We start from the raw sequence: 15849 nt of genomic DNA on the forward strand, positions 1-15849 counted from the left end.
ATCCACCCTGTCCATACCTCTCATGATTTTGTACCTCAATGGGTTCCCTCCCTCAACCACCATCTTTCTAATGAAAATAATCCTAATTTACTGAGCCTCTCTTCATAGCTAGCACCCTCCATACCAGGCAACATCCTGGTGAACCTCCTCTGCACCTTCTCAAAAGCATCCACATCCTTTTGGTAATGTGGCGACCAGAACTGTACGCAGTATTCCAAATGTAGCCAAACCACATTCTTATACAACTGTAACATGACCTGCCAACTCTTGTAATCAATATCCGTTCCGATGAAGGAAAGCATGCCGTCTGCCTTCTTGACCACTCTATCGACCTAAACAGCCACCTTCAGTGTACAATGGACCTGAACCCCCAGATCTCTCTGTACATCAATTTTCCCCAGGGCTTTTTCATTTACCATATAGTTCACTCTTGAATTGGATCTTCCAAAATGTCTCACCTCGCATTTGCCCGGATTGAACTCAATCTGCCATTTCTCTTCCCAACTCTCCAATTTATCTATATTCTGCTGTGTTCTCTGACAGTCCCTTCACTATCTGCTATTCCACCAATCTTAGTGTCATCTCCAAACTTGCTAATCAGACAACCCGTACTTTCCTCCAGATCATTTATGTATATCACAAACAACAGTGGTCCCAGCACAGATCCCTGTGGAACACCACTAGTCACCTTTCTCCATTTTGAGAAACTCCCTTCCACCATTACTCTCTGTCTTGGGCTGCCCAGCTAATTCTTTATCCATCTACCTAGTCCACCCTGGACCCCACGAGACTTCACTTTCTCCATCAGCCTACCATGGGGAACCTTATCAAATGCCTTACTGAAGTCCGTGTATATGACATCTACAGCCCTTCCCTCTTCAATCAACTTTGTCACTTCCTCAAAGAATTCCATTACGTTGGTAAGACATGACCTTCCCTTCACAAAACCATGTTGCCTATCACTGATAAGCCCATTTTCTTCCAAATGGGAATAGGTCCTATCCCTCAGTATCTTCTCCAGCAGCTTCCCTACCACTGATGTCAGGCTCACCGGTCTAAAATTACCTGGATTATCCCTGCTACCCTTCTTAAACAAGGGAACAACATTAGCAATTCTCCAGTCCTCTGGGACCTCACCCATGCTCAAGGATGCTGCAAAGACGTTTGTTAAGGCCCCAACTATTTCCTCTCTCGCTTCCTTCAGTAACCTGGGATAGATCCCATCCGGACCTGGGGACTTTTCCACCTGAATGCCTTTCAGAATACCCAACACATCCTCCCTCCTTATGCCGACTTGACCTAGAGGAATCAAACATCTACCGTATATACTCGCGTATCATGCGACTTTTGAGAACCTAAATTATAACCGAAATTTGGGGGGTCGCATGATACGCGAGATACAAAATTTGCGGGTGTGAAGTGCTGGCCAAGATTAGGCTGTTAGGCTGTTAAGCAGACCGTATCCATTTACGGTAAGTCAAATAGTACCCAGTAGTTAATGAAACTATTATATTTATGAAATATAAAACAGGAATACATATGTAGGTTAATTAACATTTAATAAAATAAAAACACTTTTAAAACAAACTATTACAGGTAAACTAAAATCCTTCAAATTCGCTTTCATTGTTATCAGTGTCATCATCAAATAAAGCTTGGAATTCTCCTTCATTTCGACCCGCGATTTGCGCATTTATAGGAAGGAGTTTCCTTCAATTTTTCTTTTTGTTTTCTCCAGTTTCGGACACAGCTTTCTCCGACACCAAACAGCTTTGCAGCTTTAACGTTGTTGCTTTGTTCCGCTTCGGCAACAACTTGCAGCTTCAATTTGGCAGTATATTTCTTCGCAGATCTTTTCTCCATCGTGGCTAAGGGTAGAATGTATTAGATCGTTGTTATGTGTTACGGTACTTGTTACGTGTTAGGTAACTGTTTATTATCGTGATTAGAAACAGCAAAACAGCTGTTTCTCATTCGGTTGTTTATGGCGGAAAGCCTAGCCCAGTGCCATCTGGTATCTCAAAAAAGCGACTCACATGATACATAAGATATATGATAAAATCATGTTTTGGGGCCGAAAATTTAGGGGTCGCATGATACGCGAGATCGCAGGATACGCGAGTATATACGGTATCCCTAACTTCAACATCTGTAGATAGATAAACTCAATGTTTACTATCCCACTCCCAGAGAGAGAGATTTCACTGACTATAGATAGATAAACTCAATGTTTACTATCCCACTCCCAGTGAGACTTCACTGACTATAGATAGATAAACTCAATGTTTACTATCCCACTCCCAGTGAGACCACTGACTATAGATAGATAAACTCAATGTTTACTATCCCACTCCCAGTGAGACTTCACTGACTATAGATAGATAAACTCAATGTTTACTATCCCACTCCCAGTGAGACCACTGACTATAGATAGATAAACTCAATGTTCACTATCCCACTCCCAGTGAGACCACTGACTATAGATAGATAAACTCAATGTTTACTATCCCTCTCCCAGAGAGACTTCACTGACTATAGATAGATAAACTCAATGTTTACTATCCCACTCCCAGAGAGACTTCACTGACTATAGATAGATAAACTCAATGTTTACTCTCCCACTCCCAGGGAGACTTCACTGACTATAGATAGATAAACTCAATGTTTACTATCCCTCTCCCAGTGAGACCACTGACTATAGACAGATAAACTCATTCTTTACTATCCCTCTCCCAGTGAGACCACTGACTATAGATAGATAAACTCAATGTTTACTCTCCCACTCACAGTGAGACCACTGACTATAGATAGATAAACTCAATGTTTACTCTCCCACTCACAGTGAGACCACTGACTATAGATAGATAAACTCAATGTTTACTATCCCTCTCCCAGAGAGACTTCACTGACTATAGATAGATAAACTCAATGATTACTATCCCTCTCCCAGTGAGACCACTGACTATAGATAGATAAACTCAATTGGGCGCGATTCTCCGCAAATGCGGCTAGTCGTAAAGGCTGCCGTGAAACTGCCCGTTTTTCACAGCAGTCTCCCCGCCCCCTCCTGGGACACGATTCACCCCCCCCCCCCCCCCCCCCCCCCGTGCGGGGCTAGCAGTGGGGCCCCGTGAAGCACGGCATCGCGGGCTTAGCGACTGTCGCTATGTCCGCGCGCCAAGCGTCACGCCGGCTGACGTCATCACGCAGATGCATCAAACCCGCGCATGCGCGGGCCGTCATGCCCCTCAGCCGCCCCGCGGACTGATCCTGCGGGGCGGCGGAAGAACAAATAGTGCGTGGGTATCGGATCCGCTGCCCGCGATCGGTGCCCACCGATCGCAGGCCCATGCCACCGTGGTGCGGCCGTGCCAATCGGTGCCATGGTTGTCCGGGACGGGCACTTTGCGGCCATTTTCACGAACGCTGAAAGCAGGTGTGATCGCGGCCGTGAAAACGGCCGTAAACTCCCCGGTACTCGGCCCATTGGCCCACGGAGAATCTCACAATTCAGTATTGATCCGAGCTACAAAATATGGTCCATTGTCTGAGCTCACCATTTTGGAAACCCCAAAACAAGGAATGACTTCCGTTAACAACAACTTCACTACTGTATGTGCCGTAAAAGTAGTGGTGGGGAAGGCTTTAATCCATTTACTAAACACATTGATTATTACTAAACAAATTTATAGCACTGTGCTTTTGGCAATTCGATAAAATCAAGCTGTGTACAAGCGAAAGGACTATCTGACAAGGGAGTGGTTCCTGGAGGGCATTTAATACCTTTACCCTTATTATGTTTCATGCAAATGACGCATCGATCCTGCCGTGTTTGCGCTGCTGTATTCAAATCTGGGTGTCACCAAGTTTTTAGGAGTAGCTGTACCACTCCCTCCTTGCCAAGATGGGTACAAGAATGCAAATCATCAACAGGTACAGGCAATAAAGAATTCGGAATACAAACTTGACCAGCTGGAGTCAGCCAGAGGTCTCGTGTCAAGGAGTGCGAACACCCCATTGACTTCCATAGTGTTCGCTCAGAATCAGAGGCGTCCCTCTGTAAATTTTGAACTTTAGTTATCTCTGGCATGCCCTTCGTCCTCAATGCAGGTACCTGGTTTAGAGCCTGATTAGCCCCACTGGGAACAATTAAAGAGGTTGATGAAGCTGCAGTTTTAGCAGCTGAATCAGCACTGGCATTTCCTAATTGAACAGGAGTGTCACCCTTCGTGTGCGTAACACATTTAATAACTGCCAATTGACGGGGAAGCTGAATAGTATCGAGGAGATTTTTAACCAAAATGCATTTTGAATGGGAGTTCCCGCAGAGGTGAGAAAACCTCGGTGTTGCCAGAGGCGGCCAAAATCATGGGTCACGCCAAAGGCATACCTAGAATCAGTGTAAACATTAGTACTTTTGTCTGTGGCCAAAATACATGCTCGAGTAAGGGCGAATAGCTCGGCTTTTTGTGCAGAGACAGGGGTCTGGGAGGCTGCTGCTTCCTGCACGTCAGTGTCGGTTACCACGGCATATCCCGACTGTGGGACAGGAAATGGAAGAACTGCCATCAACATCAAAAATTAGATCTTGATTATCAATAGGCCTGTCTGTTAAATCCGGGCGAGGCGTGGTAAGGAAGTGATTCCGAAGTAAACAATCGTGTGGTGGGTCCCCAAGGTTATCGGGGGGCTGTTCGAGGAACACAGCAGGATTTAAGGTTGAACAATAATGAAAAGAAAGGTCGGGGTTTTACAATAGTGAAACCTCATAGCGGCTCAAGCGCGCTTGAGTCAGATGCTGGGTTTGCTGAGACGTTAGGAGAGACACAATAGAGTGCGAAGTATGCACTTGTACTGGCTGGTGAAGGGTCAGATTAGAGGCTGCCTGTGCTAACAAATGGACAGCCGTAAGAATTTGGGTGCAGGGAGGTCGACCCCAAGCTACAGGATCTAATTTAGTAGACCAGTAGGCGACCGGGCGACGCCGGTCACCGTGTTCTTGTGTAAGAACACCAGTGGCACATTGATCAAGAACATTAATGTACAGCTGAAAGGGTCTGTCATACATAGGTTGTCCTAGTGCTGGGGCGGTAGCCAGGGCATTTTTCAGAGTAATAAATGATTGCTTTGCTGAATCAGGTAGTTCAAACTTAAGAGGAGCATTTTGAGAGGAGTACGGAGTTAATTCTTTAGTATGTACAGTAACATTCGGAATCCATTGTCTGCGAAAGTTCACTAATCCTAAAAAGGCTCGCACCTGCTTGGGTGATGTAGGAAATGGGGTCTGCAGTATAGGAGAAATGCGTTCCTGAGTAAGCGAGCGATCAGTAGCACTTATTAGGACACCCAAAAATTTGACCTGTCGTTGGCCTTTATGAACTTTAGAACATAGAACATAGAACATAGAACGATACAGCGCAGTACAGGCCCTTCGGCCCTCGATGTTGCACCGACATGGAAAAAAAAACTAAAGGCCATCTAACCTACACTATGCCCTTATCATCCATATGCTTATCCAATAAATTTTTAAATGCCCTCAATGTTGGCGAGTTCACTACTGTTGCAGGTAGGGCATTCCACGGCCTCACCACTCTTTGCGCACTCTTTAGCGGGCGGGATCACATATCTCCATGAATGAGGACGGATGAGCAGGTAAAAGGTGTCACACTGGTTAGCGATGAAATCAGGGCTGGCAAGGAGTAAGTCATCAACATATTGAATGATGGTGGAGCCACCAGGAGGTGCTAATGTCGCTAACCGGGAGGGCAATGCCTGTGAGAAAATGGTTGGAGAATGAATGATGCCCTGTGGAAGCCTAGTCCAAGTGTATTGCTTTCCCTTAAATGTAAAGGCAAACAAATACTGTGATTCAGGGGCGAGGGGTATCGCAAAAAAGGCATGTTGTAAATCAACAAGGGTGAAAATAGTGGCTCCCGGTGGGACATTACTAAGGATTGTCACCGGGTTTGGGACAATAGGATGTAAGGGTTCCACTATCTGATTAATACGCCGGAGGTCTTGGACCAAACGCCATTCGGATGGTCTTCCTATCTTTGGAACTGGAAGAATCGGAGTGTTACAGGGCGATTGGCATGGTATCAAAATTCCCTGTTGAAGGAACGATTGAATCATGACCGAGACTCCTTCTTCAGCCTCGGGGCGCAAAGGGTACTGTGAAATCGAGGGCAAGGGCATATCAGGTTTGACTCTAATAACAATGGGAGGGACATTAGTGAGACCAGCTTCGTGTTTGGAGGCTGCCCATAAATCTGTGGGCAGTTCAGGAGTCGTAGATTGGGCTGAACGATGGTGGTGCAGTGTGCCAATGAGGACAAATGGGCGTTTAAAATATTCTAAAGTGCCTGCGGGTAGGGTTTGACTTCCATTAAGGAAAGGATCAGCTTGTCCTCTTAGTGCAGCTGCCAGAAATTCCAAGGACTTGGCACTGTAGCTTTCGTTGACAGAAAGGGTCACGTGGGATGACACAAGTCTCGACTGACGCCAAAGGCTGTGGGGTAAATCGACAAGAAAGGCAGACCCTTCTTTTCCCTTAGCGAGGCCAACAAAGGAAACGGATTGTAGAGAACCAATGGCGTCTTGGTAAATGCTCTCCAAAGCGGGCGAGCATCCTGTATGATCGTAGCAAAGAGTGACATGTGGATTGGGAATATCTAAGGGAGGTGAAAAGTGTGAGGGATCAAAATCAATCGACCACCACTGTGGAGTAGTGAATAGGGGAAAATTTTGAAGCTGGGCCTGTGGGATAGGTGATATGGTAATGCCGTTATCAAGGCTTGGGTCACTATATTCTCTCATCTGGACTCTATCGGGTGTTTTAATAGCTGTGCCAAAGTGTCATTAATCTTTTGTAAGACTTCCTGCAGTTTGTAGATTTTTATTTTTTTAAACAATGGTACTCAGGGTTAACGTTAGCTGCCAGCATAGAACAGAGAGCAATCGGGCCCAGGCTCAGAAGTTATTAAATTCTGCAGCTGGTGACCTGGTATTTGAGACAGTTCTAGAAACATTCCATTATCAATGCACTTGTATTACCGCTCCGAATTTGCAGTGTCTGTCTGCCTAATAGGGTCAGGTGTCGCTAGTTGAGGTACATCCTTCCTGGGAGAGGGCTATGAGTAGTCAATTTTCAATGTTTGCTATTTAACCAGTTTTTTTTTGGAAGAGACATTACTGGATGTTTATTATTTTTTAAAATTTCAAATGAACTGAACCACCGAGTCTATCTGGACGGCCTGAAATGATCTGAAGTTATTTTAGACAAGAATCCATTGTTAAGTTCCTAACCTTAATCTTGTATTGACTTTGCTCCCCTTTTTTCATTTTGGGCGATTTGTCATCCTCAGATATTCCTGAACAAAAACTAATGGAGTGTTTTAGCCCCTTTCTGATCAAGGTGGATAGCCTAACTTGGTTCTTTTCCCATATGCGCATTCCGTTTTCAAGACCTGTCAATTCTATACCCAATTTTAATTCTTTATCCTGCCAGTTGGCTAACAAGGAGGCATCCTTCAATTTTGGACAATATTCCCTCCATAGAGCAACTAACGTTTTAGCAGTTGACCCCCTATTATTTTCCCAAATCACTTGTTGAGCTTCTATGACTGTTGATAGGTCTTTAGTTCCCCCCAGTATTGTTCACACAGCGTTTGCAGTGCGCTGCCATTTTCAAAAGTTGTATCTAAAGCTTTACCCATTGCACCCTTTGTCTGATGCCAGATGGTCCTTCCAATTACAATTTTAACAATTGATTAAGGAAATTACATGTGTGATGTTTTATGTCAGGGTACGCACGCTTTTTGCCCTGTTTATGTGTTATTAAGCAGAGTTATCCGCATCTGCAGGAGTAATCGCGCTCCGTACAAACCAATTAACAGCTCAAAGGTGACACTGTAAAGATTCTATGTCACCCGCCTTACAAAGTTAACAGGAACCTTTTATCGCGAAGGTTTCAGGTAATAACAAGGACCATGTTGGCATTGATATCTCTTTACCTCTTTCAAATAATCACAGCTTGAAACATAATTTTTAAAGTCAAAGTCTGAAAAATGAAATATGAATTATTTCCCTCTCTCTCTTATCTATCTCTCTCCCTCTCTACGTAACTCTGTCTGTCTTTGGAACTCTTGTTGCTCTTTCTCTTTATCTGCCTACCTCTCCATCTCTGCCTCTCCCTGACTCGCTCTCTTTCGCTCTCTCAACTTTTGTTGTCTCTAACAGATCCTGTCTCTGTCCCTGTCTCTCTCTCTCTCCTTCAATCTCTTCCTCTGTCTCTCTTTCTCTCTCTTGGATTCAGCCCTTGTCCTTGGGGAAAAATTTTGAACAAAAACATTTTTCATTCTCCTTCGAAAACTTTATCTGTGTTATTCCATTTAAGTCAATTTGCATTGATTAATTTAAGAGGCATTAGCTATTCTTAGAGACGTGTATTTTTTCTTTGTCAATTCAAAAAAGACCAACTGTCTGCTGAAATGGTTAATGTTTCCTGCTGAATCTAAGGGGCGGGGAACTTGGTGTGATGCCTTTTACGTCTTTTCACGTAATCTAAAAGCTTATTCATAGTTAATTACTTCTATTCGTAAAGTTAATTTGAAAGGCATTTTCTTATAAACTGAAATAGTGTGAACTGAACAACTTTGAAGAGAGAAAGCTTAGGAACATTTACAAGAGGAACTATGAATGTTTTGCCCTTAGTTTAAAAACAATTTGAGTATTCATTTTGTTGTCCTTCAGAAGAACCACCTGTTATCATAATAAGGCCAGTACAACATACCAAGCAGTAGTTAGTTTACATTATCTGATCTACTAAATTTCATTCAAAAGCAATGTTAAAATTCAGTCATTATCCCCAGCATGCTTCTAAATTGGTAACTCATTAACTTCACTTCCATAATTCCCTTCTTGTGGATCTTTTAATCAATACTTTTTAGTAAATTATCATGTCCTCCATAGAGAAGGGTTGTTTATAATGTATGGAGAATGGACGTATGACAGTTCCCTGTGTGTTATGAGCCTGGCAGCAAGGGGGCAAGGTCAAGGTGGCTAGGGCTGTTCTCCCGTGTCAGTAAAAAAATATCTTGCACAGTACAAGGGGGAGGCTGGAGGAAAAGTTTCCTTCTCATTAGGTTGGAGTGATAAATCAAGAAAAGCCTGATTAACAGAGGTAAAGGTTTGTTGCATATTTACAGCTTGCGTATGTGACCGAATGCGTGTCGCTACGGGGGACACGTTAGCGGGGGGTTCATTGGTAATGGGATCAGAAGGGGGAGTCAGGACTTGGGACAGTGGAATTGTAGGATCGGGGCGTGCAGGATGAGGGTGGGGTCCAGGGTTGAAATCGTCCTCCCCTTCCGTATCACCTGAATAGTGGAACAACGGCATTCCAGAGCAACTGGGAGGATCTTCCTTTCCTATAATATTATGGGCCAGCCCTACATTACTGCCAACAGGAGGTTTGTTATTGCCAGATTGCTGTTTTAGTGGTTTGACTGTTTTCTATCCCATTCACACAATCATCAATACCTCTTTTGCGGGCGTTATCTCTTCAACTCATAAACAGTGATTGTTCGTTGCGTTAAGTTTGAAGCTGGCGTTTCTCTACCAAATAATTTTTTCAGCGACAATGCAATTATTGTAGTTCCAAGTTCCCTGTGTAACCTAGTGGCCAGATATCGTTACCTAATTTATTGTTTAAAGCAGCGCTGCAAACAGTCTCCGGAACAACGTTCATGAGAAGGGTTTTTAAACACATGAAAAATAGAGCAGAATTGCCCCTAGTTTTGTCTAAAGTTTGTCCCATAATGTGTCCCTGGCAAAAAAATGTTCAAAAAAAATTTCTGGTACCAAATCAAATTGGAGGGTCCATGACCCCAAAAAAAAATACTCACAGGGTCCCTGACCCCAAAACTTATTCACAGAATCCCTGACCCCAAAACTTAATCAAAGGGTCCCTGAACCAAATTTATTGACAGCCTGTATAAATCTGATCCGGATGGAAAACAAGATCAAAAAGGTCCCTGACCTGTGGCTAATCACAATCGGGTCCCTGACCCCAAAATTACTCACAGTCAAATTTAGATTCGAGAACCGTCACCTGTTTAGTTACTTTCGTCAGGGAAGAGGGGTCAAGCCAGCAATCCGAGAGAGAGACAGAGACCAAGGTGAATCATACCTTGTGCCGGCGTCTGTCTCTTTACTCCGGTCGTAGCTTCGATCACTTTTTCTTAGTCCCTCACGGAAGATCACTCAGGGTATTGGATTTTTTCTCGCAGCGCCAAATGTCGTAGTCAATATTTTCCCCGCTTCTGGACTGTGATAAAAAGATTCAACAAGGTTCGTTAGGAAAGCAAAACTAAGCTTTATTTATGAACTACAACTGCTAGCAGTATGGCTGAGACTTGAAGTCGGAAGGCAGCCAAGTACAAACTGCTGGTTCCCTTCCAAGTCTGGATATTACAGAAAATAGGTAGACATTTATACATTATAAAATCAAGATAACGTGAATACAGCTTGGTCAGGAATTTGATCAAAAGTAAAACATAAATAATAATCATTAAAATGGCGTCACCTTGCTGACCTTTAGAGGACTCGGGGTCTCATATCACTATCTTGTCTTTTGGTGCATGTTTAAGAAACGGAGCAGATTTGTTTCAGTATCGAAAAGAACTATTTCTCGTTTATCTTGTGTATTTAGATTGCTCTGGGGTGGGACGACTGAGTTTTTATCCGAGTTTAGAGTCAGCAAGTTTTCGGGTCAAGTTGAACTTGGCTGCTTGTATTTGTGCCTTAGGTTATGCAAAGTCAGTTTAAATGTTATAGTACCAAGAAACATGACTAGTTTTCCCATCATGCCATTATTTACTTCACACAATACCACAGGGGGGGAGAATAGCGGGAGGCCGTGAAAATTGTCGGGAAGGCCCTCCCGCTATTCTCCGACCCGTCGTGGGCAGCGGAGAATCGCGCCCAATGTTTACTATCCCACTCCCAGAGAGACTTCACTGACTATAGATAGATAAACTCAATGTTTACTATCCCACTCCCAGTGAGAGACTTCACTGACTATAGATAGATAAACTCAATGTTTACTATCCCACTCCCAGAGAGACTTCACTGACTATAGATAGATAAACTCAATGTTTACTATCGCACTCCCAGAGAAACTTCACTGACTATAGATAGATAAACTTAGGGCGAAATTCTCCCCCCCCCCACGACGGGTGGGAGAATAGGGGGAGGGCCTTCCCGACATTTTTTGACGCCCTCCCGCTATTCTCCCCCCCCCCCCCCCCCCCGCCGAAATCCCGACAAGAATCGCTGCCGCCGTTTTTTTACGGCCGGCAGCGATTCTCAGCTGTTAGAAGGGCCGAAGTCCCAGCCCTTTACGACCTTTCTACGAACGGCAAACACACCTGGTCCTGCCGTTCGTAAAAACGTCGTGACAAACTCGCAAAAAATAACCATGGCACCGATTGGCACGGCAGTACCACGGCCGTGCCAAGGGTGCCATGGGCCCGCGATCGGTGGGCACCGATCGCGGGCAGCGGGCCCGCTGCCCGCGCACTATTTGTCCTTCCGCCGCCCCGCAGTATCAATACGCGGGGCGGCTGAGGGGCAACCCGGCCCGCGCATGCGCGGGTTTCGCGCAAAAACGCGATGACGTCACCCGCGCATGCGCGGGTGGAGTATTCCAAACTGCGCATGCGTGGCTGACGTCATATGACGCGTCAGCCGGCGCTAAATCCGGCAAGCGGGCTTAACGATTTTCGTTAAACCCGACTTGTCGGAGCCTCCGACGTCGGGCTGCTAGCCCCGACGGGGGACCAGAATCGGTCCCCCGTCGGGAAGGGGCGCGCTGCCGTAAAACCCGCCCGGGTTTTACAGCAGTTTTACGATTTCTCCCGTTTTGGGAGAATTTCGCCCTTAATGTTTACTATCCCACTCCCAGAGAGACTTCACTGACTATAGATAGATAAACTCAATGTTTACTACCCATTCCCAGAGAGACTTCACTGACTATAGATAGATAAACTCAATGTTTACTATCCCACTCCCAGAGAGACTTCACTGACTATAGATAGATAAACTCATTGTTTAATATCCCACTCCCAGAGAGAGAGATTTCACTGACTATAGATAGATAAACATAATGTTTATTATCCCACTCCCAGAGAGAGACTTCACTGACTACAGAGAGATAAACTCAATGTTTACTATCCCACTCCCAGAGAGACTTCACTGACTATAGATAGATAAACTCATTGTTTAATATCCCACTCCCAGAGAGAGAGATTTCACTGACTATAGATAGATAAACACAATGTTTACTATCCCACTCCCAGAGAGACTTCACTGACTACAGAGAGATAAACTCAATGTTTACTATTCCACTCCCAGAGAGACTTCACTGACTATAGATAGATAAACTCAATGTTTACTGTGCCACTTCCAGAGAGACTTCACTGACTACAGATAGATAAACTCAATGTTTACTATCCCACTCCCAGAGAGACTTCACTGACTATAGATAGATAAACTCAATGTTTACTACCCATTCCCAGAGAGACTTCACTGACTATAGATAGATAAACTCAATGTTTACTATCCCACTCCCAGAGAGACTTCACTGACTATAGATAGATAAACTCATTGTTTAATATCCCACTCCCAGAGAGACTTCACTGACTATAGATAGATAAACACAATGTTTATTATCCCACTCCCAGAGAGAGACTTCACTGACTACAGAGAGATAAACTCAATGTTTACTATTCCACTCCCAGAGAGACTTCACTGACTATAGATAGATAAACTCAATGTTTACTATCCCACTCCCAGAGAGACTTCACTGACTATAGATAGATAAACTCAATGTTTACTATCCCACTCCCAGGGAGACTTCACTGACTATAGATAGATAAACTCAATGTTTACTATCCCACTCCCAGTGAGAGACTTCACTGACTATAGATAGATAAACTCAATGTTTACTGTCCCACTCCCAGAGAGACTTCACTGACTATAGATAGATAAACTCAATGTTTACTATCCCTCTCCCAGAGAGACTTCACTGACTATAGATAGATAAACTCAATGTTTACTATCCCACTCCCAGTGAGAGACTTCACTGACTATAGATAGATAAACTCAATGTTTACTATGCCACTCCCAGAGAGACTTCACTGACTACAGATAGATAAACTCAGGGCGCGATTCTCCGCAAAGGCGGAGAGTCGTGATGGCTGCCGTGAAACCGGCCGCGTTTCACGGGAGCCTCCGCGCCCCCTCCCGGGACCCGATTCTGCTCCCTGGTCGGGGCTAGCAGAGGGGCCCCTTGAACTCCGGCATCGCGGGCTTAACGAATTTCGCTAAATCCGCGCGCCAAAGATAGCGACGGTTGACGCATATGATGACGTCAGCCGCACATTCGCGGATTGGAGGACTCCAACCCGCGCATGCGTGGATGACGTCATCCGCGCATATGCGTCAGACCCACGCATGCGCGGTCCGTAATGCCCCTCAGCCGCGCCGCGGACTTATCCTGTGGGGCGGCGGAGGGAGAACGAGTGCACGGGAATCGGTCCCGGTGCCCGCGATAGGTGGGCACCGATTGCGGGCCCATGCCACCCTTGGCACGGCCGTGGTGTGGCCGTGCCAATCGGTGGAATGGTTGTGCAGAACGGCACTTTGCGGCCGTTTTCACGAACTGGTATAGCAGGTGTATTTAAATTCGTGAAAACGGCCGTAAAGGCCTTGGAAATCGGCCCACCGGCCAGGGGAGAATCGCTGCTCGCCGTAAACAAACGGCGAGCAGCGATTCGTGTCAGGGGGCGGGAGTTGGGGGGGGGAGAATAGCGGGAGGGCGTCAGACCAGCGTCGCCGTAAGAATTTTCGCCGCCCGCTATTCTCCGACCCATCGTGAGTGCGGAGAATCGGGCCCTTAATGTTTACTATCACACTCCCAGAGAGACTTCACTGACTACAGATAGATAAACTCAATGTTTACTATCCCACTCCCAGAGAGACTTCACTGACTACAGATAGATAAACTCAATGTTTACTATCACACTCCCAGAGAGACTTCACTGACTACAGATAGATAAACTCAATGTTTACTATCCCACTCCCAGTGAGAGACTTCACTGACTTTAGATAGATAAACTCAATGTTTACTATGCCACTCCCAGAGAGACTTCACTGACTATAGATAGATAAACTCAATGTTTACTATCCCACTCCCAGTGAGAGACTTCACTGACTATAGAGAGATAAACTCAATGTTTACTATCCCACTCCCAAAGAGACTTCACTGACTATAGATAGATAAACTCAATGTTTACTATCCCACTCCCAGTGAGACTTCACTGACTATAGATAGATAAACTCAATGTTTACTATCCCACTCCCAGAGAGAGACTTCACTGACTATAGATAGATAAACTCAATGTTTACTATCCCACTCCCAGTGAGAGACTTCACTGACTATAGATAGATAAACTCAATGTTTACTATCCCACTCCCAGAGAGACGTCACTCACTATAGAGAGATAAACTCAATTTTTCCTATCACACCCACAGTTTAACATTATCTCTAATTTTCCCATCGCCGGAATTCTCTCTCATACGGATTGTCTCTTTTCCTTTGCAGGATTTGCCGAGTGAGATGAAGACGTTGTTGCTGATTCTGGGATGTCTGAGTGAGTAACTTTCATTCAGGACGCTCGGCTATTGTACAACAAATACAATCGTCTCCATTCAGTATCTTCCCCTCAAAACCTCGAGAGCTTCTTCCTGACCAAAGAATTGGTTTGAAACAGAGAACGTGGTTTTTGGAGAGGTTTTATTGAAGGATGTGTATTTAGGACGAGAGGAAGGTGGAGTGACTGAGAGCTTTCGGGAAGACATTTCCCAGCTCGGAACGTTGGGATGAGCTTGTGGCCTCCAGTGATTGGGTGATGGGGTTGTGTTGGACGCAGACGGATGAAGTTTTTGGCTCAGCTCAGAGGAGATTGTGACACAATGAATGGTTTGGGAGGATTGAAATTTGAGGATAATCGGGAGAGTTTGCACAATTATCTCACTGAGAGATTTTGCCTGAGAAGGTGAAGCTCTGGAGGGAGGAGGCACGCTGGAGGGTGGCGATGTGCTGGAGGGTAGCGAGGTGCTGGAGGGTGGCGAGGTGCTGGAGGGAGGAGGCACGCTGGAGGGAGGCGAGGTGCTGGAGGGAGGAGGCTCGCTGGAGGGTGGAGGCACGCTGGAGGGAGGAGGCACGCTGGAGGGAGGAGGCACGCTGGAGGGAGGCGAGGTGCTGGAGGGAGGAGGCACGCTGGAGGGAGGAGGCACGCTGGAGGGAGGAGGCACGCTGGAGGGTGGCGAAGTGCTGGAGGGAGGAGGCACATCAGAGGGAGGAGGCACGTCGGAGGGAGGCACGCTGGAGGGTGGCGAGGTGCTGGAGGGAGGAGGAATACTGGAGGGAGTCGAGGTGTCGGAGGGAGGAGGCACATTAGAGGGAGGAGGCACGTCGGAGGGAGGAGGCACGTCGGAGGGAGGAGGCACGCTGGAGGGTGGCGAGGTGCTGGAGGGAGGAGGAACGTTGGAGGGAGGAGGCACGCTGGAGGAAGGAGGCACGCTGGATGGGTGGAGAGGTGCTGGAGGGAGGAGGTACACTGGAGGGAGGAGGCATGCTGGCAATTGGTGAAGAACTGGTGCAAGGTGGGTGTTGGAGGAAGGCAGGTGATGGATGGCGATGAGGCACTGGGGAGGTGAGGTTCTGGAGGGAGGTGAGATGTTGGAGGGAGGGTTTGGGTGGAGGGAGGGATTTGGAGTCAGCAT

The 15849-nt window shown here is 45.9% G+C and overlaps 1 protein-coding gene across 3 annotated transcripts in view; it reads left to right on the forward strand.

The window, feature by feature from the left end:
- LOC119957095 (pancreatic secretory granule membrane major glycoprotein GP2-like) overlaps positions 1–15849 on the forward strand; it is a 63764-nt gene that overhangs the window by 22811 nt on the left and 25104 nt on the right. For all 3 annotated transcript variants that reach the window (XM_038784785.1, XM_038784786.1, XM_038784787.1), the window contains exon 2: positions 14666–14714. In XM_038784785.1, the coding sequence (XP_038640713.1) occupies positions 14666–14714 (49 nt within the window). The remainder of the gene's footprint in view (positions 1–14665; positions 14715–15849) is intronic.

Source organism: Scyliorhinus canicula, chromosome 25 (assembly GCF_902713615.1).
Source record: "Scyliorhinus canicula chromosome 25, sScyCan1.1, whole genome shotgun sequence".
Taxonomy (NCBI): Eukaryota; Metazoa; Chordata; class Chondrichthyes; order Carcharhiniformes; family Scyliorhinidae; genus Scyliorhinus; species Scyliorhinus canicula.